Source organism: Manacus vitellinus, unplaced genomic scaffold (genome assembly GCF_001715985.3).
Source record: "Manacus vitellinus isolate BGI_N305 unplaced genomic scaffold, ASM171598v3 scaffold_26_pilon, whole genome shotgun sequence".
NCBI classification, from domain to species: domain Eukaryota; kingdom Metazoa; phylum Chordata; class Aves; order Passeriformes; family Pipridae; genus Manacus; species Manacus vitellinus.
In genome coordinates this window covers 10,563,924-10,590,460 of record NW_021939960.1, presented here as the reverse complement: position 1 = coordinate 10,590,460, position 26,537 = coordinate 10,563,924, and the positions used below count along the sequence as shown (strand labels likewise).

Here is a 26,537-nt window from a genome sequence, read left to right as displayed (position 1 = left end):
CCGTGGCGGACGCTCGGCCCTGCGAGGAGGAGGTGGTACGGGAGGGTTTTCTTGCCGGTGCAAAACCCTTCCCGTCCCGCTCCTGCAGGCACGCTGGGCTGATGGCCCAGGAAATGCTTTCATTTTAAACAGAGCGTGGCCCCCGCTGAGGCAGTTCCTCCCCAGCTCCCACACTGCAGAAATGTTTCGATCGATCTAATCTTCCAATAAACCCCCCTGCAATTCTTGCAGTTTTTTCTCCGTTTCCTTTCCCGTTTGAGCTGACAGCATCAGATCTGTATCTCGCCATGGAGACACGGTGTCCCTTCCACCCCCGTGGCTTTGCTTGTATTTGGATGTTACCGCAGCACTCCCCAGCAGCAGAGGGATGCAGGGAAGCAGCGCTGGTCCCTTCGCCCTTTTCGGTTACCTGGGGCTGCTCTAGCACTGGAGAGCAGAAGGAAATACCTGACATTCCTGCTCCATGCTCTCATTTCTCAGGCAGACCCCGCACAGCCCAGCTCACTGCGCTCCCGTTAGATTCTTCAGGGAGATTTTCTCTTTCCAGTAACGCCACAAACTCTGCTTGTTCCCCACACCGAGCCAGGCAGGCGGCTCTGCCCGAGGTGACCTCGCAGGCATGGCCCAGCCTTGGGAGCAAGCAGGATGGACCGAGGGGAATGGAGGGGACATGGGAATGTCCTGCTGTTGTGCTGGGGTCAGGTGGCAGCACTGCTGAAGGGAGAGCTGAGAGAGAGGGACAGTGCTGGCAAGGGAGGTGGACTTGGGTGCTGCTTTTCCTTTCTGTCCTGAGGTGGAAAGAGAAAAGGGGGAAGGAGAGGACAAAGAGAGAAGAGTAGAAAGAGAAGAGAGGAGAAGGTTTAAATTCTTTATTTGTGTTTTCCCCTCTTCTGCTGCTGGCCAGCAGCTGTGCACAGCTCCTCCAGCATCTGGAGTCTCTTGGCCACTGGCTGGGGCTCTTGGAGGACGTGTGAGCTCGTGCACACGCTGAACTGCAGCACGCTGGGTGAAGGGAGGAATGTGACTCTGGCCAGAGCAGAGGCTGTGCCACCCCTGTGCCAACAGCCACCGGCTCAGCAGGACCTCCAGCTCCATCTCTCCCTCTCCTGCCTGGCAGATGCTGCCCTGAGGTGCCTCTGACAAGGGGAAGGGTACCAGGGTCTGCTGAGGGTTTGGTGCAGCCCCCAGACCTGGTGCAGGGCTGAGACAGGTGAGCCAATGGGGCGAAGCCCAAATTTCCATCTCCGGCCCCACAGCTCCACTCATGGTTCCCAGATGTGGGAGGCAGTGGCCAGCACGAGGAGCGTTCCTGCAGCAAGGCTTGGCAGAAGCCCAAATTCTGGGGAAAAGCACAGTGGGGAGAGGGGCTGCTGCTGGCAGGGTGTCCAGGGGTGGAAAATATCCAATAGCTTGTACCAAGCACCTGGAAAAATGGGGAAAATCCTCTAGGTCTGTGTAACAGCCATCATGAGGGCTGGAAAGAAGCTTAGGTTCTGAAATTTGGGGCACGCACTCATGGGACCCTTCTGCTCTCTGAGCTGCAGCACCAGCCATGCCCACCTTTGGCACACGTGTAGGGGAGGTGTTTTGTGGCCCATGGGTTGCTCAGCTGTAAACAGCAAAATCAAATGTCACCCCAAGTTTTTGGAGGGATTTCACACTGCCCAAGCGGTGCTGCCATTCACTGCCCCAGGGGGCCCTTGGCAGCTCTGCCCCTGCCAGGTTGACGTGGTCCAGCTGTCCATGGGCACTGGATCAGGGCAGGAAAGACTGGGAAACCACAGCTCCCTCCCAGTGCTGGCACTGACTGAGCAAACCCTGGCTGTGCTCGCCTTGGCTGGGGCTGCAGCCTATTTTTGGAAGCTCTTGAGATTTCCAGGGATGAAACTGCCTTTTCTTTCCCTTCATTCACAGACAGGGTCATTTTGATTTGTATCATGTTTGTGCAGGGATTTTTTATCGTTCTTATTATTTATTTATGTCCTGCCTTTTATTCACGGCATCAGCGGAACCGGAACGCGGCAGAGGTGGAGGGGAAGCTTTGGGCTCTCCAGGTTGTTGGAGCAAAAGCTGCCAGGCTGCAAACCCCGTGGGGATGTGAGTGTCTCTGCCATGAAATGTCTGTTCTTTGTATCTTGCTGGTGGCACTTGCCAGACTCGGGGATGTGGAGGGAAGGAGAGGAGCCGGCGGGTTCCCACCTGGGCCCCAGCCTGGTTCAGGCTGCCTGGCAGGGATGCTGTGAAAACTGTGGCTTTCCAAGAAACTGGGCCCAAGGCTGAGCACTCAAAAAAGGACCAGCCTGAGCACTCAAAAAAGGACTGGGGACACTGGACTACTGACTCCATTTGCCACCAGATCTACAGTTTCCCAGCCCAGAATTTTTCTTGCTGGGGGTCTGTCTTCTCCCTGCTCCAGGTGTCCTATGGGAGTCCCAAGTCTCATTTGTGGGGAGTTCTTAATTCTGCAGCAATCCTCCCAAAACACAAGTGCAGCTGTTCTTCCAAGGATACAGCAAAGGACCCAGAAAGAACCAAGGTACAAGAGACCCCACTTTGAGGAGAACATGATCCTCTCTCTATGATGTGGGTCAGACCTTGACCTCCCTGATGACAACAGTAGAGGGCAGAGATGAATGAGTGGTTTGTGACCCACTGCAGATGATGACACTAATTTGGGTATCCCAGGTGAGCCAAACCCTTGGCCTGTGCCAGAGGATGGCTAATTGCATTGGGGATTCATGGGATGCTCCCATGAGGCTGCCTCATGCAGCCTTGGTCACAGCTCCCGTGTCCCTGCTGGGCTCCACAGCCTCCCCCAGGTGCACGTGGGGAAGGCAGGAGGGCCAGAACCTTTCCCATGGGATCAGGGCTGGCTGGATCTGCAAGCCCCAGCCCTCCTCCTGGGCTCTCCCCATGGAAGGGGTTAATGCAGAACATGGCATCAGCCCGGCTGGTGGGCATGTCCTGACCCAAGCCAGGAGAGGGACACCAGGAGAGTACATGGGGTTTTCCTCTTCCTGGGGCTGCCTTGCCCCTCCTCTGCACTGGCCCTATCCCATGATGCTCAGAGGGACTTGCAGTTCTCCCAGGGGTCAGATCCCCCATCCCAGCCAGCTGGGCAGGGGTCCTGGTCTGCACGGTGCCTCAGTGCTGGACTGTCCTGGTCTGCCTGGGAATGGAGGCAGGAAACATAAAAGCAAGGCTGGGCTGTGCTTGCCAGGGCTGGAGCTGCAGCGGCTGGGGACTGCCACGTCTGTGAGCAGAAACCACAGGGCTTAAATATGCTCCCTCCCCCTCGCTCCCCCCACCATCCTTCCCCATACAGCCCCTGGGTTCACAGGAAAAGGGAGGAGGGGGTCTTGGGGAATGTTCTGGATGAATCCCAGGGGCACAAAGGCTCAAGCTCAGAGCCAAGGAGCCGTGGTGGATGGTTGGAATCCCATAGTGAGAGGGGTGGGGAGTCCTGGGGGTGTCTCTGCAACTATGCCCCTCTCTTGCTCTGTCTCCTTGTCCCAGCCAACACTCCAGCAGGGCATCCAGCTCACCTCCACTCCCAGCCACTCAGGGTGGGGGTGCTCCTGCACATCTCCCACAGCCACCAGGTTTTGTATCTCCATGGAAATCCTGTGGGGAAAAGTGTCATCAGAGTCCCTGGGAGGGGAGCACCGAGGTTCCTCTCAGCTAAGGGGGTTGGAGGCAGCCCTGGAGTGAGCCAGGCTGGTGGGGAGGCCTGTGGGGGCAGCTGCTCCACAAGGAAAGCTCTGTCCACAGGACTTTGCGACATGTGAAAGTGTTTATTTCATTGGATGGAGATGGAAAAACAAAGGCTCAGCAGCGGCAGTGGAACAAAATCTCCTGCAGCAAGCCCTGGCCGGGAGCTGCCAGCTCCCATTCCACGGAATGCTTCTGCTTGGGACCCGGCTGCCAGCCCCTCCAGGGAAACAACAAAGGCTGGGGAAGGCAGTAATGAGTCTGCCAACAATCAGCACACACAGGGCCAGGCTCTGTTCAGCTCACCTTGGTGTAAACCTGGGACTGGCAATGTCTCTCCAGGGAGACTGAGCAGGCTTGGTCTTGAGAAGCAAATGCAATAAAATGGTGGAAATCTCTCTAAAACAGTGGGTTGGAAGGGGCTACAGGGCAGAGGGAGCAGCAGGTAAATGCCACTGAATGGCATGACAGTGCCTGTTGAAGTCCTGATGGCTGATGCAAGACTACAATGGAGCATCTCTGCACCTTCCGCTTCTCCAGATGGGCTGGCAGAGGACTGCTGGCACAGGGCACCTATATTCCCATCTTGGGGCATCAGACCATGGGGCATTTGCAAGGCTCTTTCCATTGGAAGAGCTGGAGACATTTGGAATGTGCACAGAGGTGAAGCCCTGGAGAGGAGCAGCCAACTGGGCCCCGCTGGGCCGGGCCTCGCGCTGCCCCAGCCGTCAGCTGCACGGCAGGGAAGAGTTACGTGCCTTTCCCGAGCTCCCCAAGTGACTCAGAGACAAGGCCAAGCCAGATGTCAGAGTCCTGACTCTGGGGCTGAGTGGTCTTGGGACCTCCCAGCTGTTTGAAAGAGCAGATGTACTGAGAACTGGACTTGGCATACGTGTCCAGGATTTGGAAGAAAGAGAGGAAGGAGGTAAAACAGAGATAATGCAACTGTTTTGAGGTGGTGAAAGGTCAGGTGTATTTCTGCTTTGCCTTTTGCACATGAAAGCAGCCAGACAGAGAGGCTCTGACGCCAGGGGAGATGTGCAGCAATGCTCATTCCAGCCTTCTTCACTCGATCCCATCACTCCAACCCAGGAAAAAACTCCTGGAGAGGAGGAAGAGCAGTTTGAGAAGACATCAAGCATCTTCATTGCCTATTAAATTCCTGGCTTCTCCTCTGATACATGCTAAGAATGGGTCCAGTGGATGTCAGCAAGGGGGAGTGCGGGTAATGTGCAGAAAGGGAACAAGGCTGAGAACAGCCTTCATTTCCCACCGGCTGCAAAACAGCAGCTATAGATATAAATAAATGTGTATATACATCCATGATGTGTCTGGAAACTCGCAGGGAGATCTGGCCAACATGGCTCCACATCACTCCACCAGACACTCTACAGAGGGGGCTGCACTGTAACACCGTGTGGGATGGGACGGGGCCTCCCAGGCTGAAAAACACCTTTTGGCCCTCGCTGGGCTCCCTCTCACTCCCACCAAGGACATGCCCCTGCCTAAGCAGGCAGATGATCTCCCATGCCCAGCTCCTGCACAGGCAGGTGAAGCTCAGACCTGCCCTCCCTGCCTACTGCTCTCCTCACTTAGGTGGGCAAATGAGCCAAGCTGGGACAGAAGGTGAGGAGAGGTGATTTTCAAGGAAGAAATATTTTAGGATGAGGGTGGTGAGGCACTGGCACAGGTTGTCCAGAGAGGTGGTGGATGCCCCATCCTTGAGAACATTCAAAGTTCTAGGTTGGACAGGGTTCTAAGCAACCTGATCTAGTGGAAGGTGTCCCTGCCCGTGACAGAGGGGTTGGACTAGATGGTCTTTAAATGTTTCTTCCGACCCAAACCATTCTGTGATTCTAATGGAGCTGGGGAAATGAATATACAGAGATATAGTGATCCCTCGAGATCACTAGATCTATTGGGGTGCAGCATCTCAGCTGCAGTCCTTGTGGTCTGGCACGGGCATGAAAGAAGTTTGTCCTTCTCTGTACTGCACCCACAGAGCAGAACACATTCATTATTTCATGAGTTAACACAGCCCCCTCCCATGCTGGGAGCATGTGCTTTGCTCAGTCTGAGAATTTCCAAAGGATGGGAAAGGTTGGTAGCTCAGTTTCCCTCTCCATGCTTTGGCCATGCATACTCTCAGCTCCCCAGTGGCCATGGGGCTGGGCAGGGAAAGGTGGAGTCCTGGAAATGTCCCGGGGATGGACAGAAAGCCAAGAAATTTTCCAAGATGGAAGCCATCCAGCATAAATACAAGGGTTGGGCATGTGTGTGGTCTCCATAAATTAATGCTACTAATTGGCTTTAAAGGGGTGTTACAAAGACCAGGCCTCGCAACCAAAGCTGGCCCACGTGATCTGGGTCCCAGGGTCACCGATTCCTCAGTGCCCACTGCTCACTGTAGGGTGAGCAGCCAAGAAAAATCCTTCCTGACGGGTTCTCCAGAGATTTCCCTCCTGCTCCCTCCTCAACACCCTCCAGTGATATCTGCCCCTGTCAACACACAAACCCTCGATGGAAAGCTCGCTAGCAAAAGAGAAAAAGCTCCAAAAGTAGCAGGTGTCCTTAAGTCCTGTCAAAATACATCAGCGCTGTCTTTCGAGCACGGCTGGCCCTGGGAGCCCGGCCTGACCCTGCGATCCAACCGCGCCAGGCTGGTCCCTGCAGCAACGCCGTAATTAGGGCTCGGAGCGAGCAGCGCCAGCAGAGGAATGTGCGGCACTGCCCGGTCCTGCCGGACGGTGCGGGCAGGGAGCGCGGCAGCAGGGCACCCGCTCCCAGAGCAGCATCCCAGGATGGTCGGGGGGAAGGGGGCCCCTGGCAGCGGGGGTCGACGTGGCCCGGGGGTGCCGGGGTGTGGCGGTGGGGACTGAGCGGGGGAAAGGGCCGCGAGTCCCGCGGGGAGGGGACGGGGCGGTCAGACGGGTGTCTGCGGGCGGCTGCTCGTGTTCTCACCCAGAATTAAAGGAGCAGGACGTGTCAAGGAAGGTCCTCATTCAAGCAGAGTCCACTATAAATCTTTGAGAGCTGCCAACGAGATGGAAAAGGGGTTAAGCACTCATTTCTCCTAGGCTGACAGAGTTCAGTGCATGTAGCCTGGAGGTCCTCCAAGGAGCCTGATGTTTTATGTCTTTGGGATGTTTTTGTCTTCCTTCAGTTGTATTCAGTGCTGGTATTGTGTTTATATCAGCAAAATTTTGGATTATTGCCTTTTTCTTTTTTTTTTCAACAAACATCTGCTGCTTCTGCTTGTGGCTCATCGTACCACTGCATCCTGCCAGTGGGGAGAAGCTCCAAGTAGGATGTGGGTGGCAAACGTGGTGCTCCATGGCAGGCAGAGGAGCTTGGAGAGCTCAGCCCGCCACTGTTCTGGGTGACACACTGCAAAGCAGCTTCATCTCAGCTGCTCCAGAAGAAAAGCTGGCTTCGTGTAGGGAATTAGGTGAAGCTCCCTGTCGTGATGGATAGCAAAGCCACAGGATAGAGAGCTTGATCAGAAATAGCTCTTGAAGTGCATTCTGGTGGGATCCCAGAGCACCCCGTGGCTGGAAGCGTGGTGGAACCCCAGCCCAGAGGAGAGGGGCTGGGCTGGCAGGTGGCTGTGGGCTGTGTTGTCCCTCCTGGATACTCATCTGCCTGGAACTGGGTACACATGGGGTGGAAGAACTGCTGCATTAGTGTGCCCACAGGATTTCAGCAAGGGCTCTCCAGGCAGCTGGTGCCTTGCTGGGAGATGGCACAGTTTCTTCTGCCAGGGCTCCTGTCCCTGTCCAGCTTCCAGTGCCAGCCCCTGCCCTCCCAGCTCACCCACCCAATCCTCTGCACTACAAATCCCTGTCCTTGTGCTCTATTTCCCATCACCTGAGCAGCATCTCCCTTCTCTCCCAGACCAGCTACGGGGGCATGAAGCCACCAGAAGCCAAGGGAGCCCATCACCCTTCCTGACCACACACACCATCCTGCCACCGCCCCCTGCTTCATGCCAGTGTCCCGAAACCAGCACATGAAGAGGAATGTGAGTAAACACAGACCCCCCCAGCCTCCTCCCATCCCAGATTCCACCGAGTGCCAAAGAGGGGCCGCTGATGAACAGGAACAGTTTCAGTCAACTCCATATTTACTTATGAATTCCAGTCAAAGAGGCGACAAAGGTGCCAGAGACCTCCCACCCACCCCTCACACCCCAGCATCTCCTCCCACTGCCCGAAGGAGCAGCTCCCTGTGTCCCACCCAGGCACAGCTCCCCTCTGTCTGCTCAGTCATTTTACTTTCCCTCCTCACTGCCAGTGCCTCTCCTCTCCTGCCTGCCTATTTCTCTCTGTTCCTTTCTTCCTACATTTACCAGAAAAAAAAGGTTTCTACAGAAGAAAATGCAATCAAAACAAAGGAGGAATGGAAAGAAGCACCTCAAAACTTGCTAGACAGGCGTGGTTTTTTTGTGAGAGATCAAGGGCCAAATTCTGCTTTCATCACACTGGAGAAAAATCTGGACAATCTCCCCTTGAATTAACGGCATTCCTTTGTAAGGGGAACAGAATTTCATTCATTCGCGCCTTGTACAGCAGCAGAGGGGCCATTAATCCTCACGGCTTCCAGTCACGTCTGTCCTGATCCACAGCTCCAGCAAGTCCTGCATGGGAAGTCCCAGATCATTTTCTCACATCCTTCCTTGGTTTGTCAGCTCATGATAAACAGCACCTCATCCCGATCCCAAACATAGGAGCGCACTGAGTGATTACATCAGCTCCCAAACCACTCCAATAAGATAAATTGTAGCTCGCATCCAATTTGAATAACTGTATTCCCCAGCGGGCTCCTTCCTATCATATGTAGTGCTCAGGGGCCAAACCCTGGTGTCTGCTGCAAGGCATTCAACCAACTGTCCCTCCCTTGAATTCGAGGATCATTGATCCTGGTCCCTGCCAGACCTGCTGCTGGAGGAACCCTGTTGTGGAGGATGCTTGGTGCTGATGCTGGGAGGAGAGGCTGCCCTCACTGCCTGCCAATGGGAGGGCTCTGAATCCACCTTCCTAGCACCAGGTCACAGCCCTCAGAAGAAGGTGGGTGAATGCTGGAAACTCTGGGTTTCATCTGTGCTGTTGACAGGCAGAGGGATCCTCAAATTCCAGGCACCTCTAAACATCTGGGCTCACCTCCCCTCGGTACCTCAGGATTGTGCCTTCAGGTGCACCTCAGTGCACCCCATTTCCCTGATCAGTCTCACCTGGGACCCCCCCACCCTTGCCCATGGACCCCGGGCTCTATTTAAGCTCAGCCCCAGGGTGCTCCATCCTTGGCTGAGCTGGGACTATGCCTTTTGCTCTGGCTTCTGGATGGGCCTTAGTCATGGGGAAAAAATTGTCTCCAATCCTCCTTCTTACTGCTTTTACTCCTGGCTGGGCTCCAGGACATGGGTCATCACTCCCTGGGATTCTCAATGTGCCCTGTTACCTGTACCCACCTCTACCTGCTGTGTTTTGTGCCTGCAGGTACCCCCTGTGCTGTGCTGCCATCATCCTTGGCTCATACTCCACCTCAATCCTGCTCTTGCTACTCCCTGACAACGGTGTGGCTTCTTTCCTGACTGCTCTTCTTGCTCCTGGACCTCACTCCTGGTAGGACAAGAGACAATATTTTCTCTAGTGTTGTGGTTTTTTGCTGAAAGCTAAGTGTAAGTACAAATGAGTAGTAATATTAATGACAAATAAGGTGGTACCTCTTAGCATTATGGCTCCTGTCTACTTGAATATGTAGGCTCAAGCTCCTTTAAACCTGAAGCTGGCATCCAGGATTTGGAATCCTGTATGTTAGTGTAGCAGATCTTCTACTGCTTTCCAGAGGGAAGGTCCAAAATGGGCACTAGAGAAGTACCTCACTGGTTGGGATTGTGTGTTGGAGTGACACCACTGACATGAGGAATAAGCTGTGCCCATGTGTTAAGGGTGGACTTGCTGGGCAGGTGCTGCAAGGCCCTGGAACACTTAGTTTTGTGCTCTCAGGAGGTGTCTGACTCCCTTCATGATGCCCTCAGCACGTGGCTATTATGGCTGAGAACACCAGACACTTGGTGGTGTTGGCTCTTTCACTGTAGGATAATATTTTAGGAAATAGAGCCATGGGACAACCTGGTGTTTGTGGGGATGAGCCCCACACCCAGCACAGAAGGTCACTGCAGGGAGCTCACCCAAAATGCTGCTCCAAGCCTGCCCAGGACATGCAGAAGGAGCCAGGCTGGCACAACTGGCCCTCAAAGTCCCACTGACCACACCTGAAACCCCCCTGAGCTGGGCACTGTTATTTATTCAGATTAAGGTGCAGGAAATCAGGGATGGATTTTTTTTATGCAGATGAACACTTCAGTCTCAGTGTGTCTGCACTGAGGGGTCAGCAAGATGCTGCCAGCAAGCGAGGATTTCCCTCTTCACACCTCTGAAGAGCCTCTCAGGGAATGCAGAGGGCTAAGCCAGCATCTTGGGAGTGCAGCTGCCTTGTATGGAAGGGAGCATCAGAGTATCTCGGCCCTGGGGAGTGGGAGTGGCAAAACAAGGGTAGGGGAATTTGGCAGGCTGAGATTAGTGCTTTCTGGGTACTGAAATGAGCTGTGAAAGGGAAGCTGCCTGCCAGCCTTTGGGGAGGGCTGGGGTGCAGATGGGGAGCAGACAGGAAGGAATGATTCCTCACATTACATCTCTGGGGCTGCTGAGAGTCCCCAGGTGAATAAAGCTCCAGCTTCCTGCCAGGTCTTGAACCTTTGCAATAAGAAGCTTTTAAATATAAGCAAATGCAGGGAAATCCTGCTGCCTTACTGTGGGAAGTGCCTGGCATAAGAAGGAGCAGGAGCTGGTGCCAGGCCAAGCACTGCTGCAGCACAGACCAGAGCAGCTCTGCAGATATCACTGCAGGGCAGTGGAGCTCCCTGCCAGGCTGCCATGCTCTGCTCTGCTTCTGCCCAAGGCTTAGACTCCAGAATTTCTCTGTCCTGCAAGCAAGAGCAGGGGAACAGAAGTGCCTTACCCCAGCAGCCATCCAGCTGAACCTGTGGAGATGGTGCCTGTGCTGGAATAGAAAGGAGCTAAATGGGCTTTGGCACAGCACCTTTCATAAGTTCCCCCATTTGGAGCAGTCTGATGTTGACACAGCACAGCAGATATGCTATAAAATTAGAGTAAGGGTGGAGAACAGCATCCCCTGAGCCCCACAGCATTTTCCTTCCAGAGCACAAACTCTGTCTGCCTTATTAGAGTTGAGGATCTGTGAAAAATCAATGGGAATAAGCCTGTCTGACCCACTGAAGCCCAGCACTGCACTGGGAGAGCAGGAGCCAGCCCTTTTGGGGCTGCAGCAGCCCCTGTCCTGGGATCAGTCTGATGGGGCACAGTGATTGTCCTGCCCTTCAGAAACAGCCACTTCAGGCAACAGTCCAGAACACGTCTCTTCTCACAAAAGCCCCTGGGGCATTGGCAGATTTGGATGGGGAAGGGAGGCTTTGGGCTCTCGATGGGCTTTCCCTGAGCTTGATCAACTCACGCACAAGACGAGCAGCCTCGCAGCTGGAGTGACCCTGTTGATTTACACAAATTTCTCCAGACACATGCTGGGATTTATGCTCTACTGGCATTTGCATTTCTACAGTCTGGACTCAGGCTGGGAAACTTTATTGGGTGGATTCTAGCAAAACAGAAGGCAAGGAATAAAAATAACTTTTTCTGGGCTGTGTTGATGCTCTTACTCCGGCAGAAATCCAGGCCAGCTCTATTGATTTTTAAAGAGTAACTGGGTTTATGCTGGTGTAACTGTGTCCCCAGAGCTGTGTGAAATGTTCACAGCAAAACCTGAAATTACATGGAACTAGCAGAGCTTCACTATTGGGGTTTCATTACAAATTTAAGTCTCAGACCGAGCTTGTCAAAAGATTCCTTAAGGTTCGTGAACCTTTCAGTCAAGCCTTGGCCCAGAGTCAAACTGAGCCCAAGCTGATTTATAGCTTTGCATGGAAATAATGTGTAATCTGTGGGTTTTGTTTGGTCTCTAAGCTGAAGCTCAATGCTTGCAGCCGAGCTTGGCTTTTGAGAGGTCGATTCTCTTTGAAAGACAGGCTCGAACCTGAATCTGCAGTGGGAGCTGTTGAAGATGCTGTTGGGATTAAAAACACAGGTTGGATTTGCAAGGGTAATGAGGGGGTGATTCTTGCACAGCCCTTCGAGTATGAAAGAGCTGTGCTGCTGCTCCATGCTCGGAGCTGGGCAAGGAATCAAATGCAATTCATTAGGACATAAGGGCATGTAAGGATCATTTGATTCAGCTGGCTGCTGAAGTGAGCTAAGTACTATTAGTCCTAATCTCTGACAGTCCCTTCGACTGCCTCTTGGAGAGGCAGGAGATAGCAGTGCTCCTCTGATACTCCACTTCACACTTCAGGGATGGTGTAGTTCCCGCTGGTTATATATTGCCTGTGGGATTAAGATCCACAGGCAGCAGCAAAGCAGTTGACAATGTGGTTTGGCAGTGCTGCAGCACATGCCTCCTCCCTGGCCAGCGCTGAGCACACAGCACTCACAGCAGCCCCGGAGCAGAGGGATGGAAACCTCCCTCAGCTGTGTGGGGCCATGCTCAGAGCTAGCACAGTCTGCTTGGCTTGCTTCTTTTCATGGCCTTTTGGGGGTGAAGAAGGTCATGAATGGACTGTCCCCCTTGCCCGGTGTAGGATGTGGAAATGGCCATGGCTTGGTAGCATGCAGCCCTCTCCTTGAAGGCCTGTGGGATGAGGAACACCATGTCTCATCTGAGAAGCTCTCAGTTGGGTGACTGCATTTTTCAGAGTGGAGTTGCTGTTTTAATGCTCTGGTGATGCCTGGAGCATCCAGATGCAGTCAGAGCCTTGCATGTCCCAGCCCTTACCAGGAAGAGCTGGCTTGGCTGTCCTGGAGCTTGACACCATTGAGGCACTTCTCAAACTGATATTAGGAAAAACTTCCTCGCTCAAAGAGTGATCAGGCATTAAACAATTCTCTGATAAATCAGGAGATGAAGTTTGGTGGGAGGTCCTGCATGAGGTCCTGTGATACCCCAAACAGGGTCTGAGAACTCCCTGACAAGGGGCTGTAGTTGCAGAGCTGGGCCATCCTTGCCTGTTCATGGAGCTCAGCCACTGTCCTGCAGTGATGGAAAAGACCCACAGAAATGGGACCCAACCTTCAGGCACTAAACCCAAACCCTACAAATTTCCACTCTATTTTAGCAGCATCACTAGCCTTCTTCCTGCATAAGTGCTCAATTACATTTGCTGTGGTTTTTTCCTTTGAATATATGTGATTGCTCTGTCCTGGTGGCTTAGGGACAGTCTTGTTGGAGCCTTTTAGAGACTGAGATTCCTTGGCAAAACTGTGCTTATCTAATCTGAGACTAGAGAGCAACATATAACATATAATCTTGGGCAATCACAGCTAATGAGTGCAGTTCACATGTTAACTTTTGGCCAGCCCTGCACAGAGCAAGCAAGCCAAAGTGAGATTAATTGAAAATCAGTTGAAGGGACTTGACATGTGCTCACAGAGATGGCCCAAGCAAAACTAGAGGTGAAATTCAATGGATAAATAACTCATTGTGAGTTATTTGCTCGGCTCTACTTAAGTGGTTGATTATGTGGGTCTTTGGTTAATTGACTTATTGAGTGGCTGGCGTGGGTTTTTGGCTGCTCGCTCGCTCCCCGCACGTTTTTGCTATTAACTCAGCTGTTTGATGGAACAAGTAGTCTATTGTCTGTTTTTTGCTGGCTAGGTTGGTGTTTGGTTGGATGTTGGCTCTTGGGCTAATTGAACACATCTGCTGCTGGCTGTAGGGTGGCTTGCTGGGTTCATCACTGGCTCTTTGTTTTGTTGCCTGTCGGACGTGTTGGTGGCCCAGTTTGTCACAGACCGGACGCTTGCCTACCTAATTGCCTTCCCAATTTCCTGCTCCTTTGAACTTGCAAACCAGGTCCTTGCTTTTCCCCATTGCCATTTGGGGTTTCCATTGCCTCTTCCATCATCCTTGATGGCTCCTCCTTGGCCAGCTGCATTCAGTGTATCATCTCTGGCACATCTGAGGGTTGTCGCTGGGAAGGATGGACATTTTCTGTAAGTCCATTCCCAGCTGTAGCTGTGTCCTGGCATGGCTCCATCCTGATCTTTTACCTTTTCCATTGAATTCCTCATCGTGTCTTCTGGGAAATGTGGCACAGGAGTGTTTGGGTTAGAAACAGGTGGGATGCTGTCTTGGAGGGAGGCTTCAGATAGAGCAGGAAAGGGGAGGGGGAAAGGGGGAGTAGAGAAGAGAGAAGATCTGGGCAGGAAATGATCTCTGTAAGTCTATTAAAAAACTCTGTTGAATTTTGACAAGCGCTCTTCTGGTCTTCTTGTGCTTGGCCCTGATCTAACTTTAATTTCAGGGTGAAAGAATATTTTTCCACTGTGGTAAGAAGTGTTCCTTAGAGTTTCATGCTGGGTAGACCAGAAATTGGCATCATGCAATGAAATGTATGTCTGAGAGCAGAGCCAGGAGCCAGCTGAGGGGGCGTCATGAGGGACAAGGGTGGGAAGGGGGAGAGCCTTCCCTGTGCTCTTCCTCCATGCCTTGCTGGAGCACCTGAAATCTGTGTGCAGACGGTCCCTGCGGGCAGCCTGGCTGGGCTGGGCTCTGGCTGATGTGAGAAGTGTTGACTGGAGCTGAAGTTGACTTGACAAGACCCCGAGGAGACACTCAAATGAGCATGTTTACAGCTCTCCTGCTCTTTTATTTTATCTGCCATGCTTGTAAAACACCCTCATGGAGTAGATGGCAGTGTGTCTCCTGCTGTGCTTCCTGCTCCTCTGGGGAGCCCAGTGGGATGCTTGGCAGTGCTGGGAAGCTGTGGCATGTGCAGGCAATACAGGTGTCCCCCACAACCCTCAGAGTGACTTTGAGTGACCCTTTTGTATGTACCCTGTCCCTCAGGCACAGGGAATGAATTGGCTCCTGCTGTAAGGGCCCTCCAGGTCAGGGTTCAAGTCATTGCCAGGGTAGGAATGCAATGAAATCTGCTCTGGAAGCATCTGTCCCTCAGAGGGTCCTGCCCTGGTCTTTGTACCCTTTGGAGACCTCATCCCCATCCAGATCAGCCATGTCTCCATGGACCATCCTGAGCGATGTTGCTGCTCCTCTTGGACACTTCATGTAACCTGTGGTATCCAGGCAGAACTGGATGCTTCCCTGACTAGGAAGTTTCTGTTGCCCAGCCTCCCTCTGCAATGCCCCACACAAGATATCCTTTGACTTTCTTTATCCTCTGTTCCAAGTATGGGATTTTCCTGGTGTGCTGCACCAGTGGGTTTGTGTATCAGCCTGGTGCTGTGGAAGGGGCAGTCCCTCTGCAGTACTGCTCTCCAGCTTAGTGGCAGGACACAAGTTATTTTTGTCCTGTGATATCCAGGCCTGGCTCCCTGCAGGGGAGAGGGATGTCTGTGCCCTTGGGCAATTCCTTGGAAACGTGATGGAGGAAAGGGGTGGGATGACAAGGTACCACTGAGGTCAACCCTTCTGTTTCAGACCTTGTCTTGGATTTCTCCAGCTGTACAGTGGCCAAAACCACCTAGGAGAATGTGATGAATGCAAATCTAAACCTTTGGAGTCCCCTTGAGCAGCCAGACTCACTCAGTGGGGATGAGGAGCACATCTGGTATTGAAAGATCTTCCTCCAGCCATTTGGTTGCATGAGGAATGTGTATGGAAATAATTCTTACATTAGTAGACAACTCATCTTCTGCCCACCTGTCTTATTCTTTCTCTTTTCCCATTTTTGTGGCTTGTTCCCCAGCCTGGGCTAGGCTGGCAGGAGCTGTCCTGGGACATGACCAGGAGCAAGGGAAGATGCTGCCTAAAGCTCCCTGAAGGTCACCTAAAGGTAAGGGAATAGGCCAAATTCTACACATTTTTGTTGCTGTCTGAAGTTTCTCCTGTCTTGGAAAACACCTCCAGGGCTGTCTTGCTGGAATCCTGCAGAAAAACACAGGGCTTTGGGAGGCCAGATGAAATGAAGGTGGTTGGGGGGGTGGATTTGTTTGTTTAGCTTCTTGGAGAGGCAGTGAGGAAGAAAAAGGTGAGTGATGGGGTGACTTAATGTCAACTGAAACAAGGGAGAGAAAGACAGGAGCAGAGAAAAGGCTAGAACAGGATTATACACTCTCAGTCTTTGAACTTCAGGCAGCCAGATATGTTTCCTGCAGAGCTGGTGCTTGACTCCCACTTGGGACTGTCAGAGGCACCAGTGCAGCATCCCCAGGGGCTGCCTCATGCCTGTGATGTGAAGTAGCCTTGGAAATGATGCCCTTAGAAAAGGAGCCCATCCCAGGACGTGGGTCTGCCCATATCTCGTGGGATACCCAGCAGCTGCAGCAGGTTCTTCCTTCCCTTGCTGTGTGCCCTGGTCCTGCTGAGTTGGATGCAAATGTCCTGTTCCTTGCTGAGCTCACAGCTTGTTTTAGCCCCTCCACGGTAGAACTGGAAGACAGGGAGTGTCTACCAGTATGTTTTCCAAGCCAGGGGAGAAATATTTAATCTGCCAGCAAGGCTGCTGGTGGATTTTTGTCTCTTGGAAATGTAGGCTGGGGTGGTATGTGAGGGTGTCTGTGAAGGTGCTGAAAGGCAGGAGAGTTCATGTACCAGCACCATTAAATAGTTTAGATTCTGAGGCAGAAACCAGTGATTTTTATCAAGGATGCTACATCTGCACTGGCCGTGATGTGTCTGTATTTGTGCAGCCAGTTCCCTGGGGAGGAACACAGAGCCTCCAAAGTGCTGCTGCAAGGGCTGGATTAGCTCCTCCTGAGCAGGGCTACAGTGACAGTTTGTGCAGATCAAATGATCAGTGACTAAAATCAGACAGGATATGCCCAAAGAAAGGGCTCAAATTCACATTGCCAAGCCAGCACCCCAGCCACTGGGATGCTTCTGCAAGCTGGTCGTTCCTCTGATCCTGGTACTGCTGACCTCCCTGGCTCCCAGTAGCCCCTGCCAGGATGTTTTCCTTAGCTGTTGCCCCAGCACAGCCAGCAGTGTGTGGCTCTGCTGCAGCCCAGCTGGGCTGGTCTGAATTAAGCAATGAGTTTCTCCACAAAACTAAGAGCCATCCAGAAAGGTACCGCAAGGAGGGGGATGCAGGAGGAGACCAGAGGAGCTCCAAGGTGTCCTGGAGCCAGAGGGGCTTGTGAGTGCTCAGCCCAGCACAAATATTGCTTAATCTGAGCTTCCAAACTGAGTTTTTTAGCCCCAGTGAAGTGAGGACAAGTATTAAAGTATGGATTCTTGCTCTATAGTAAGGAAGAATTTTCTGGATGAAAGCTTTAATTAGATTTGTTTGGACCACATTCACATGCCTCCTGGGTTCACTTTCTGTGAATACTTTAAGTAACAGTTCTATTGGCAGGAACATTTGTGCAAACTGCAAATTTGGGGTCAGCATCTCAGCTGATATCAATCAGCGCGGGCGGTGGAGGTACATCGATTTACACCCACAGAAAGGCAGACTCCCCAAACGAATATTGAGAAATTAGTCTTGGAACATAAACTTGGAGCAAAAACCTCTAAGTGTTTGTACTGGAAACCTTATCCTGAGGCTGCAGCAGCTTTCAAATTGCAGCAGGGAGCATCAACCCCCGGTCAGCAGGGATCCTGGCATTCTCCTGCATCTCCTCACCTCCTCTGTCTCTGCAAACTGCAGTGCTCTGCTCCCAGCCAGCCCTTCCACACTGCTCACCCTCTTGTTACCACCATCCAGGCTGAGCCCCACAGTCTGGACTGGGTGCCCCGGGTGCATGGAGAGCCCTCACCCTTCTGGAACGTGATCCAGATCCAGCCCAGCTCCTGGGGGGGGCTTTGGGGGTGTTGAATTTGAAGGCTTTGAGAGTTGGAAACTGGGGGGATGGGGCTGAGCCTGGGGATGGCAGGAGAAAAAGGAGGCAAGGGGCCCTCTGATTGCTGTCTCCTGGAGGAACTGGAGCATACCCAGAAACAATAAATGTCCAGCAATGATTTGATGTGAGTGAGGATGGAAAAGCATCACAGAGGGTGCGTCTGAGACAAGCTCTCACTTTAAACTTCAGTGAACTCTTGAACAAATTCTTGTGCATTTGCAAAGCTGTGCTCCATATGGGCCAGGGATCCCTGGAGAGGGGGCTGTTTCCTCCCTGGGATGCAGAACCTGCTCAGGACACCTTTGGGCAGTGCTGCAGATGGGAAAAGGTGAGGTCGGAGATGGCTGGGCTGGTGCAGAAGCATGGGAGGGAGCAGAGGTGCTGGATGCTGTACAGAGAGGATATGCTGCCTCAGCTCCCTGTTATTCCAGGGGGCACTCAGGACCAGACCTAGCAGGGAGCAGGTTCAGGCTGGCAGGATGCCTCACTGGGTGCAACAGCCTTTGCATCCAAAATGCTCCCTAACACATCTGTCTTGCATGATGAAGACTGCAAATCAAGAATGGGCTTTAAACCTAAAGGAAGAGGCAAAAGCTACTCCCATGTTACCACAGGTAACACTGGAGACACCAATGACCACAGAACCATAGAATATCCTGAGCTGGAAGGGACCCACAAGGACCATCGAGTCCAGCTCCCTGCTCTGCACACAACAACCCCACAAATCACACCATGCACCTGAGAGCACTGTCCCAACACTTCTTGAACCATGTGTCAGGTCTTTGTGGACTCGCCATCCATCACCTCTCTGGTCCCAGGCAGTGATGGGGACAGAGCTCCCTGTCCCAGCTGGCACAGCCCAGGCCAGAATTAGGGCTAGAAGAGGACTGAGGTGGGATTTGGGGCACCTTCTGGGAACATCAGCACTCACAGATTTCCAAAGCCCCCATTGTGATTTCAGCACCCTTGGAGTGGCCATGGGGCTGAGCTCTCTTGGGAAGCCCCAGCTCCCTAATACTGAGGCAGGAGGGCACCTTTCCCTGTGCAGACACAAACAGCTGGGACTGGAAGCCCTCGGCACTGTGCCCTTGTTGCAGGGGCATCACAGCTCACTGGCTCTCACAGCCCTTTTTAGGCAAATTCTGCATGTCTGGCTGGAGCCCCTGGCTCCAAAACCCCCTCCAGAGGACTGAGGTGAACAGAGGGGTTTTCATCCTTCACTGACCTAAGCAGATTATTCTTGCTTCCCAGGCCAAGCATCTTGAAAAGGAAGGATGGCATCAGGTGTGCAAGGCAGGCTGTGCCTGGCTGTGGGGCTCACAGCACGTGGATGGATGTGGCAGTGGGAGAAGCAGGAGGTAAGGAATGAAGGAATAACAGCAGATCAGGAAACCCCTCTAAGAAAATACATTTCCTGATGTCTGCATGGATCAGACCTGGCAAATCCCTGCCTTGCCTGGCCCATTGAAGGCTGTGGGGGTGAAGGGGTTGGGGAGATACTCTGACTTCCCAGTCTCTGATTCACTAGACATCCCAAATACTTTCCATTCCATCAAGTCTCACTCAGCCTAGTCATATGGGGGGGGAGGGGGCTAGAGCCTGCTGATCTAGAGGTAGTGGTGGATAGGGCAAGGGGTGTAGAGATTGCTTGCAGAGCACAGGTCTCTGTGGAGGTGGTGGCACTGCTGGGGAAAGTCTGTCCAGCATTCAAAAAGCACCTGGGAGAATCTCTGGCATCACAGGGCCTGAGCTCCCCTTCCCTGAATTTGAGCCACTGGCACCACCTGGGGATTGTCCACCTTGGCATAATGGTGCAGGGCTAATCTGGGAGCCCTGGGCTCAACAAATGGCACTGGTGGCAGCCAGCCCTGGGCAGGGAGTAGAGCTAAAATCAGGAAAACAACAGTGAAATTACCTGTATGCCTGTAAATACAACCCAAACCAATTAATTACGTTGCTGATCACCACTGCTCTGCATGTGGGGGCAAGGGGGGCTGCTCCATGCCTCCCCAGGCATCCAGAAACACAGGGAGGTATTTGGAAAAGAGGAATCCCTGTTTTGCTGTGGTGGCTGAGAGGGGCATGGACAATCCAGGCCAGGACTTGTCCATCACTATCCATCCCCAGAACATGGGAGCTGAGCCCTGGGGTCAGGCAGGTAAGGAACTCTGGGGGTCTGTGCAGTCACCTGGAATAAAAGGGGAAGGAATGTGCAGGTACTGTGGCCTGGCTGAGGGGCTTTGGGGTGACGGGGGTTAGAAGAGGAGGGGGCAAGTATCTCCTGGGGCTTTGTGGGGAACAGTGCTCTTCTGGGAATGGGGTGTCAGTCTGCAAAATAATGATTCCCCACTCCTCCAAGATTTTCCTGCCCCCAAGGCTTAGCAGGCAGCACCCAGCCAGCCACAAAGCCACCTCATGGAGCAGTTTGGCTCTTTCTCCCATGATTTCCATGCAGGGCTTCTCCAGCCTGGTGAGGGGGTCCTGCACACAAGCATGTCTGTGCAGATGGTCCCTGCAGGCTAAAAGTATCCCAGACAAACAGAGTGAGCCCTCCTGCTGCACTCCAGCTCGCTGTGGGGAGGGAGCGAGCACGGCCGGATGGGGCAGCCCTGCCCTCACACCCAATAAAGTGGAGCTGTGTCTGGTTTGTATCGAAGGCAGAAAGAGAGAGAGAGAAAAAGCCTCTCCAAAATGAGATTCCTTACATGACAGCATGCTGACATGCTCTGGAGTGATTTTGGCACGAAAGGGGAATGCTAAGCAGGAGCTGGGGTTTGTAGGATTGCACAGGCACTGGGGGAGTTTGGGGGGGCTTCAGGGCTGCTGTGCTCCCCCCTCCCCAGCCCTGCACCCTCCTGCTGCCCCTTAGCCTTAAGCTGCCACCCTCCCTTGGTGCTGGCCTCACTGGGCCACTGCCCTGATGAAAAGGGAGCTCTTTGTATTGTAGGGTTCTGGGGTTTTACTTTTTCCTCTCCATTTTTTCCTCTCACTATGATCCCTCCAACCCTGGCTAAGCCATCAGTGGGGGTGCCCAGCACGCTGGAGCTTTGCAGATTTGGTGCTGGTGGTGCAGGTGTGTGTCCCCAGTCGGTGACAGGTCAAGTGGGCACGTGGGATGGATAACTGCCTCTCACCCATCACTCCCAGATTTTGGGGAACCCCTCAGGTTTTGCCCCCAGACTGAGAGGGAGCAGGCACTGCGCTTGGGGAAGCAAGTGCACTCAGAACCTGGATTCACAGGGAGCAGCTGCACCCCCGTTGCTCTCTGGGAATGTCCCTCCAGAGCCCTCCCTGTGGTTTAGGGCATCAAGTTCTCGGCCTCCACCCCCCCGAGCAGTTCTGTATCCCTGGTACCCGACTCCGGGGGAGCGCGTTTCGGCACCGCGCTTGTTTACGAGCTGTCGGCTTTGGCCCTGGCTCTGTCCTGTGCGTTGGCCACGGGGATGGATCCCGGCAGGATGGGGCCAGGGACCGCGGGCGCCGCTCCCACCGACGCGCGGGGGGATTCGCAGGCGCTTTTTCAAGCATCTGGCGGTTGAATATTTATGAAGTAGGAGAGCAAACCAAACATCGGGAATCAAAGGAAACTGAACCTGATACTTGCAGTTGCTAAAAGAGTCGGGAACCAGTTTCTTCCTGCCGGCTGCGGGGCAGGAGCAGCGAGTCCCCCGGGATAGCGGGGTGGGAGGCGGCAGAAGAACCCATCAGCCAGCTCCATCCCAGCCAGGGCTAAGCCGGGCTGGTGTAACCGGGAGCAGCTGCGTGGCAACCACTCTGACTTACACCCCCGCTGCTGCTCCAGCCCCAAAATATCCACCTCCTTCAGCAGGATCCCACTCCTAAGGTCTTTTGGGGAATTTCAATGCTATCGTTGCATGAGTCTGGTGCAAAGAAATCCCTGTTGCTTCCCTGCCTGCAGGCAGCTGGGGGGCAGAGAGAGCCAGATCCAGCCGGGAGAGGAGGAAATCTCCGAGTAACTGTTCCCAAAAGGGCTCAGAAACATTTGGAGCTCCATGCCACAGCCCCAGCTGCCATGCCAGCAGCGTTGGCACAGGCAGTACTGGAGGCTGGGAATTGTGAAGCTGGGGTGTATTTCTTCAATCTCTCTGCATTAATTTGTTCTGATTTATTTTAAATTATTTTTAACAGTTTTTCTGAGTGCTCCCTGGGGCCACTTTTCTTATTTAGGGACTTGAGGAAAGCTGGAGCAGAAGGGAAATATTATCAACTAAGCTGGGATTTCTTACACATGCAGGGGTTTTGTGGCGGGTCCTCCCCATGCCCATCAGCACCCTCTGCCCACACTCACGTGCTGCCAAAGCCAAAGAAAGGGGCTTCTCCAGTCATTCAGCATCCCATCCTTTCCCTGGCTGGCTGCTACTTCTGCATCACTAACAAAGCTTTGCCAGTGACTTGCCCATGTCCCTTCTCTGGGACCATCAGGAGGACACTGGGAAGGACCTTCCCATCCATTGCAGGAGGCAGTGCAAGGGGTGGTGATGACTCTATTCTCATCTACATCAGAGAGAGGACCCCAAGCTCAAATATCCCCCAGTGATACAGCGTCACTTTGGAGCCTGTGCTGAACCATTGCCGTCCACCTTCCCTGCTTTCCGAGCAGGGCTTTCCAAAAGGCTTTTGGAGACACTTGGGATGTGCCAGAGTATCTCACCCTTGGGGATTTCATCACTAAAAGTGCTGTAGGAGCAGGGAATAACTACTCTCCTCGTCTCTGGACAGTGTGGAGGATGGAGGGAGGCCTGGAGCTGCTCAGCAGTGGGACCCACAGCCCTGGTAGGAACACGATGCTGAGCTGTATCTCAGAGCTGTATCTCAGAGCTGCTGCTCCCAGAGTTTGAGTGGATCTAGCACAGACCCCAGCATTACCTCTTGGAGGACTTTCCAGCTCCAAAACCTCTGGATTTCTAGCTTCTCTGGGGAGCAGTTGGCTGGGATGAGTTTCCAACAGCACCCATAAGCTTCCCCAGCCACTGTTCCCAGGCCATGTGGGGGGAAGATGGGCAAATCTTCCCCACATCAGGGGCACAACTTTAGGCTGCTTGCACGTCCCCAAAGGAGGGAATACCAGGAGTTGTGTGTGGCTCATTGTACCAAATACATGGGAAATATCTCCAGGCCTGGGAGGTGGGATACATCCCCAGGCAGCTGCTGGGGGCTGCCTGTGGGGGAGGCTTCCTTGTGGCAGCCAAGCTGGAGCTGCTTTTAGGGGCCAGCTTTTTGCTTTTCTTCCATGGGCTCACAGAGGCAGAACTGGCCATTCCCTTTCCCCTGCTTTGTATCTAAACAAGCTGTCAAGGGTTCAGCAGCCACCTCTGCATGGGGCCAGGTCCATGAGGGTGTTGTGAGAGAGATGATTCTCCCCTTCCTGGGGGCCAGGTGGGGCAGGGACGTGCTGTCAGTGGGAATGCCTCCAGAGCCACCCCTGGAGAGGTGAGCCCTGATAACTGGGAGGGATTTTCACACATGGAGCCAAAGTGATCCAGGAAAAGCAGCGGGTCAAGTGGTAACATTTCACCTGTCCACTTCATCTCATGCAATGGAGAGGGTGGTGTATGAGCTCACTGGGTGTCCTGGATGGGTGCCTCCCTTTCCCCACAGCTTCTGCTGCTACTCCCACCTCCTTCACTCCATCTCCCTCCCTGCAGCAGAGGGAATCTGGCCAAGGAGCCCAGATCTGACACCATCTCACAAAAACAGGGGAGTTTCAACATGTACAATGAGAACAATGCAAACAAACCCATCTGTTGAAGGCTTACATGAGTTCCCATCCTGCTCCCAGCTCCCATTTATTCCCCTGCCCAGGGCTGGGAGGTGCTGGGATGTGGGTTGCATTGCTGGGGGTCTGTTGGTAAATCCCTCTGCTAACAGGAGATGATGCTGTCAGGGCTCATGTGGGGACTGTGTCCTGGGAATGCTGTCAGGATGATGTGGGATGCTGGAGGCACTGCCACCTCCAGTCCTCCCAGCTCTCTGCCCCTAGAGGGACTGGGCTAACTGGGAGAGCCCCACAGCAGGCAGTGCTCCAAAGGAATGGGGAACTCAGGGGTGTGAATCAGGTTTGGGTTCAGGCAGCCTGGCAGCCCTTCATCCCACCCTGGCTGGTGGGGTACAGAGTGGGATGGGGAGGGGAGGACAAACGGCTCTGCAGAGAAATGAATATCAACAATTTATTAAGACCTAAAAAAAAAAGTCTCCCAGCTGGGATTCATCAGGGAGAGCTTTCCAGGAGTAATAAGGAAAGCAGGCCCCTGCCAGCACAGCAATACCTTCATGCTGGCTGGGGTGAGGTGTGTTCGTGGGAATGCAGGTTGGGAAGCTGAGCTCCCGTGGAGCAGGGACCAGAGGTGCCTCTTCAGTGGAGCAGGAGCTGCCAGCCAGGGAAAGCCTTGAAGAAGGGCTATCTTGGAAAGCCCTTTGCAGGCACTTGGAGCAGGAACTGTGTTCCTGCAGGCAGCCCCTCCACCCAGAGCCGGGCTGGGGATCGCGCTCCCGTTCCTTCCCAGGACTGGTGGTATTAAGCCTAAAAAGGGAATTGTTGGAGCCTTTACCAAAGAAGGAAGGCTGGCTGTGCTGCTGGCAGGCAGAGCTGGGGGGAGGGATGCCACAACACAGCCCACAGGTCTGGGGGCTCCCTCCCCTGCTTGTCCTGGGCTCCCCTGGAATGCATGGGGGCCAGATCCAGCCCAGAGGTGCTGGGGAGGCTGGTGCTGTGCATGGCCCTCCTCGGAGCCAACACAGGGATAGAGCTGCTTGGATCCTGTGCATTGCATGCACCAGGTGTGGGGAGGCAGTGCAGGATGGGACCTGCAGTAAATTCACCCCATTCCTGCCTGCACAAGTTTAAGCAAGGCTTCCATGGGGGGAGAAGGAGGAGCCACACCCCAGCTTCTTCCCAGAGTTTTCCTCCAGTCTCCACCTTCCACCCTCCATTCTTCACCTTTTATCCTCCATTCTTCACCTTTCATCCTTCATCTTCTGGCCTCCACTTTCCACCCACTATTCTCCATCATTCACTCTCCCCCCTTCCTCTTCCACATCCATTGGCACCAAGTGGGACAGCAGAAGAGAGCTCTGCCCTGGGTGTTCAGAGACCTTCCACTACCCTGCGCCCCATGGAGGTGCCCTGGCCCTTCTGCCCAAGCTGGCAGAGGTATTCCACATCTCCTCATCCCTCTGTCCTTGTCACCATCGCCGGCTGAGGCTCAGATAGAACCAGGCAAAGCACCCTGTGGCTGGAGAGCTGTGCCCCGAGGCCAAATCCTGCCCAGAACAGCGAGTGCTGCTGTCCAAAGGTCCCAGCAAGGACTAGCCAGAGGCTCTGCCCCAGGTGACACTCCCAAGGTATTTTAGAATGAGGGATTGCAGCTCTTGATAGGCTGCGGGTCAAATGCACAGTTATTAGAACTTAGTAAATGTGGTTTTAACAACCATCTGGCTCTCCTCTTATGTGCAATAACCATCCCATTACATTGAAATAAAATCCACATTTAAGGCACTTAATTGCACAAGTGGCCTTTAGCTTTTTCTCTCTCATCTCAAAAAAAAAAAGAAAAAGAAAGCCTTCCCATTTCCATCTGTCACAGCAGAAGAGCTCAGCTGTGGGTCTCCAGCCTCCTCTTGAGGCTGGGCTGGTGCATGTGGGGTGTTTCAGCCCTGGAAGAAGGCACTGGAGCCAGCCAGATGCCCTGTGGTCCCTGAGGAACCTTCCCCCAGGGCAGTGGTGGGGTCAGCCATCCTGCAGCCTCCTGGAGGGGTCCCAGCATCCCTAGGGATTGTGTGGGCATCTCCTCATGTGGACTAGAGTAGGGCAAGGGCAAGGTCAAAGACTCATCTGATGGCTTGAACTGAAGAGAAATGCCATTTCCCAAAGGATTTTAAGTTCATTTGAGTTTGGCTTTGCTCCAGTTGTGGGCCAAACATCTTCCCCTCAGTGGAATGGGAAATGCCAGCCTAGCTGGCTAAAATGTGTCACTTGGTTACTGCAAAATGTGACTGATGTGATGGAAACCCAACTTGGCAAAGCAAAAGCCTTTTCTCAGACAGAATAGCAAAATTAGCCACTCTGATGCAGGACATATTTTTCCTTCCCCCAGGAAAGCTTCAGTGACAGGATTTTGCAACACATTTCAGAGGAGCTACATCTCCCAGGGAGAATGGGAGAGGAGTAACCCAGTGCAAGGGAGCATCCTCAGCGTGGGAGATGCTCAGAGCAGAGATGGGTGCCTGTATCCTCGCCCCATCGTGCCCATCCATGATGGATAGTGCCATGGGTACCATCTGTGCCATGAGCATCTCCTGTGCTGAGGTGGTCAAACACGTTCAGGCTCAATAATTGGAGGATTTAGGTGTGATTGGTGGTTTGGCCCTGTGGAAACCAACCTGTGGCCAGCACATCTTGGCTGGGGTTTATAAACCATCAGGGAACCTTCCCCACCACACCTCAGTGTCACCTGAAGAGGAGCCACTCCAGCAGAGAGGGAGAAGCAGGGGCAGAGCAGGGACCAGCCGGAATCCTCAGCAGTGACTTTTCCACATTAAGCAGCTCCATGGCTCCTTGTTTTCCCCCAGCAAGGCCAAGAGCCCCATCCATGCTACACCAAGTGCCCCAAACCCCAGGGCGAGCAGAGGCAGTGGGGTGGGTGTGTCAGTGGGAGCTGCACCAGCTCCAGGGGACCTTTCCCAGAAAGCAAAAAGCACAAGTTCCCAGTGCCCTCTGCAGGAGGAAGCACAGCCCTTTCCCCCAAATTTTGAGGCCTTCCAGGAGGGCAGTGAGCATGGGATGGGTGTCTGTCACCCATGGCTTGCTGTGTCCCCTGTGGGGACACAGACCCAGAGGCCCACCTGCCCATCCCCAGGGGCTTGCACACATGTTGA

General features: G+C 53.5%; 1 protein-coding gene across 1 annotated transcript in view; it reads right to left on the bottom strand.

The window, feature by feature from the left end:
* Positions 1-23,935, bottom strand: part of EMILIN3 (elastin microfibril interfacer 3) — a 67,894-nt gene extending 43,959 nt beyond the window's left edge. Inside the window, 1 exon segment of the mRNA XM_029960434.1 lies at positions 23,930-23,935. Coding sequence (XP_029816294.1) covers positions 23,930-23,935 — 6 coding nt within the window.
* Between the last annotated feature and the right edge of the window lie 2,602 nt (positions 23,936-26,537).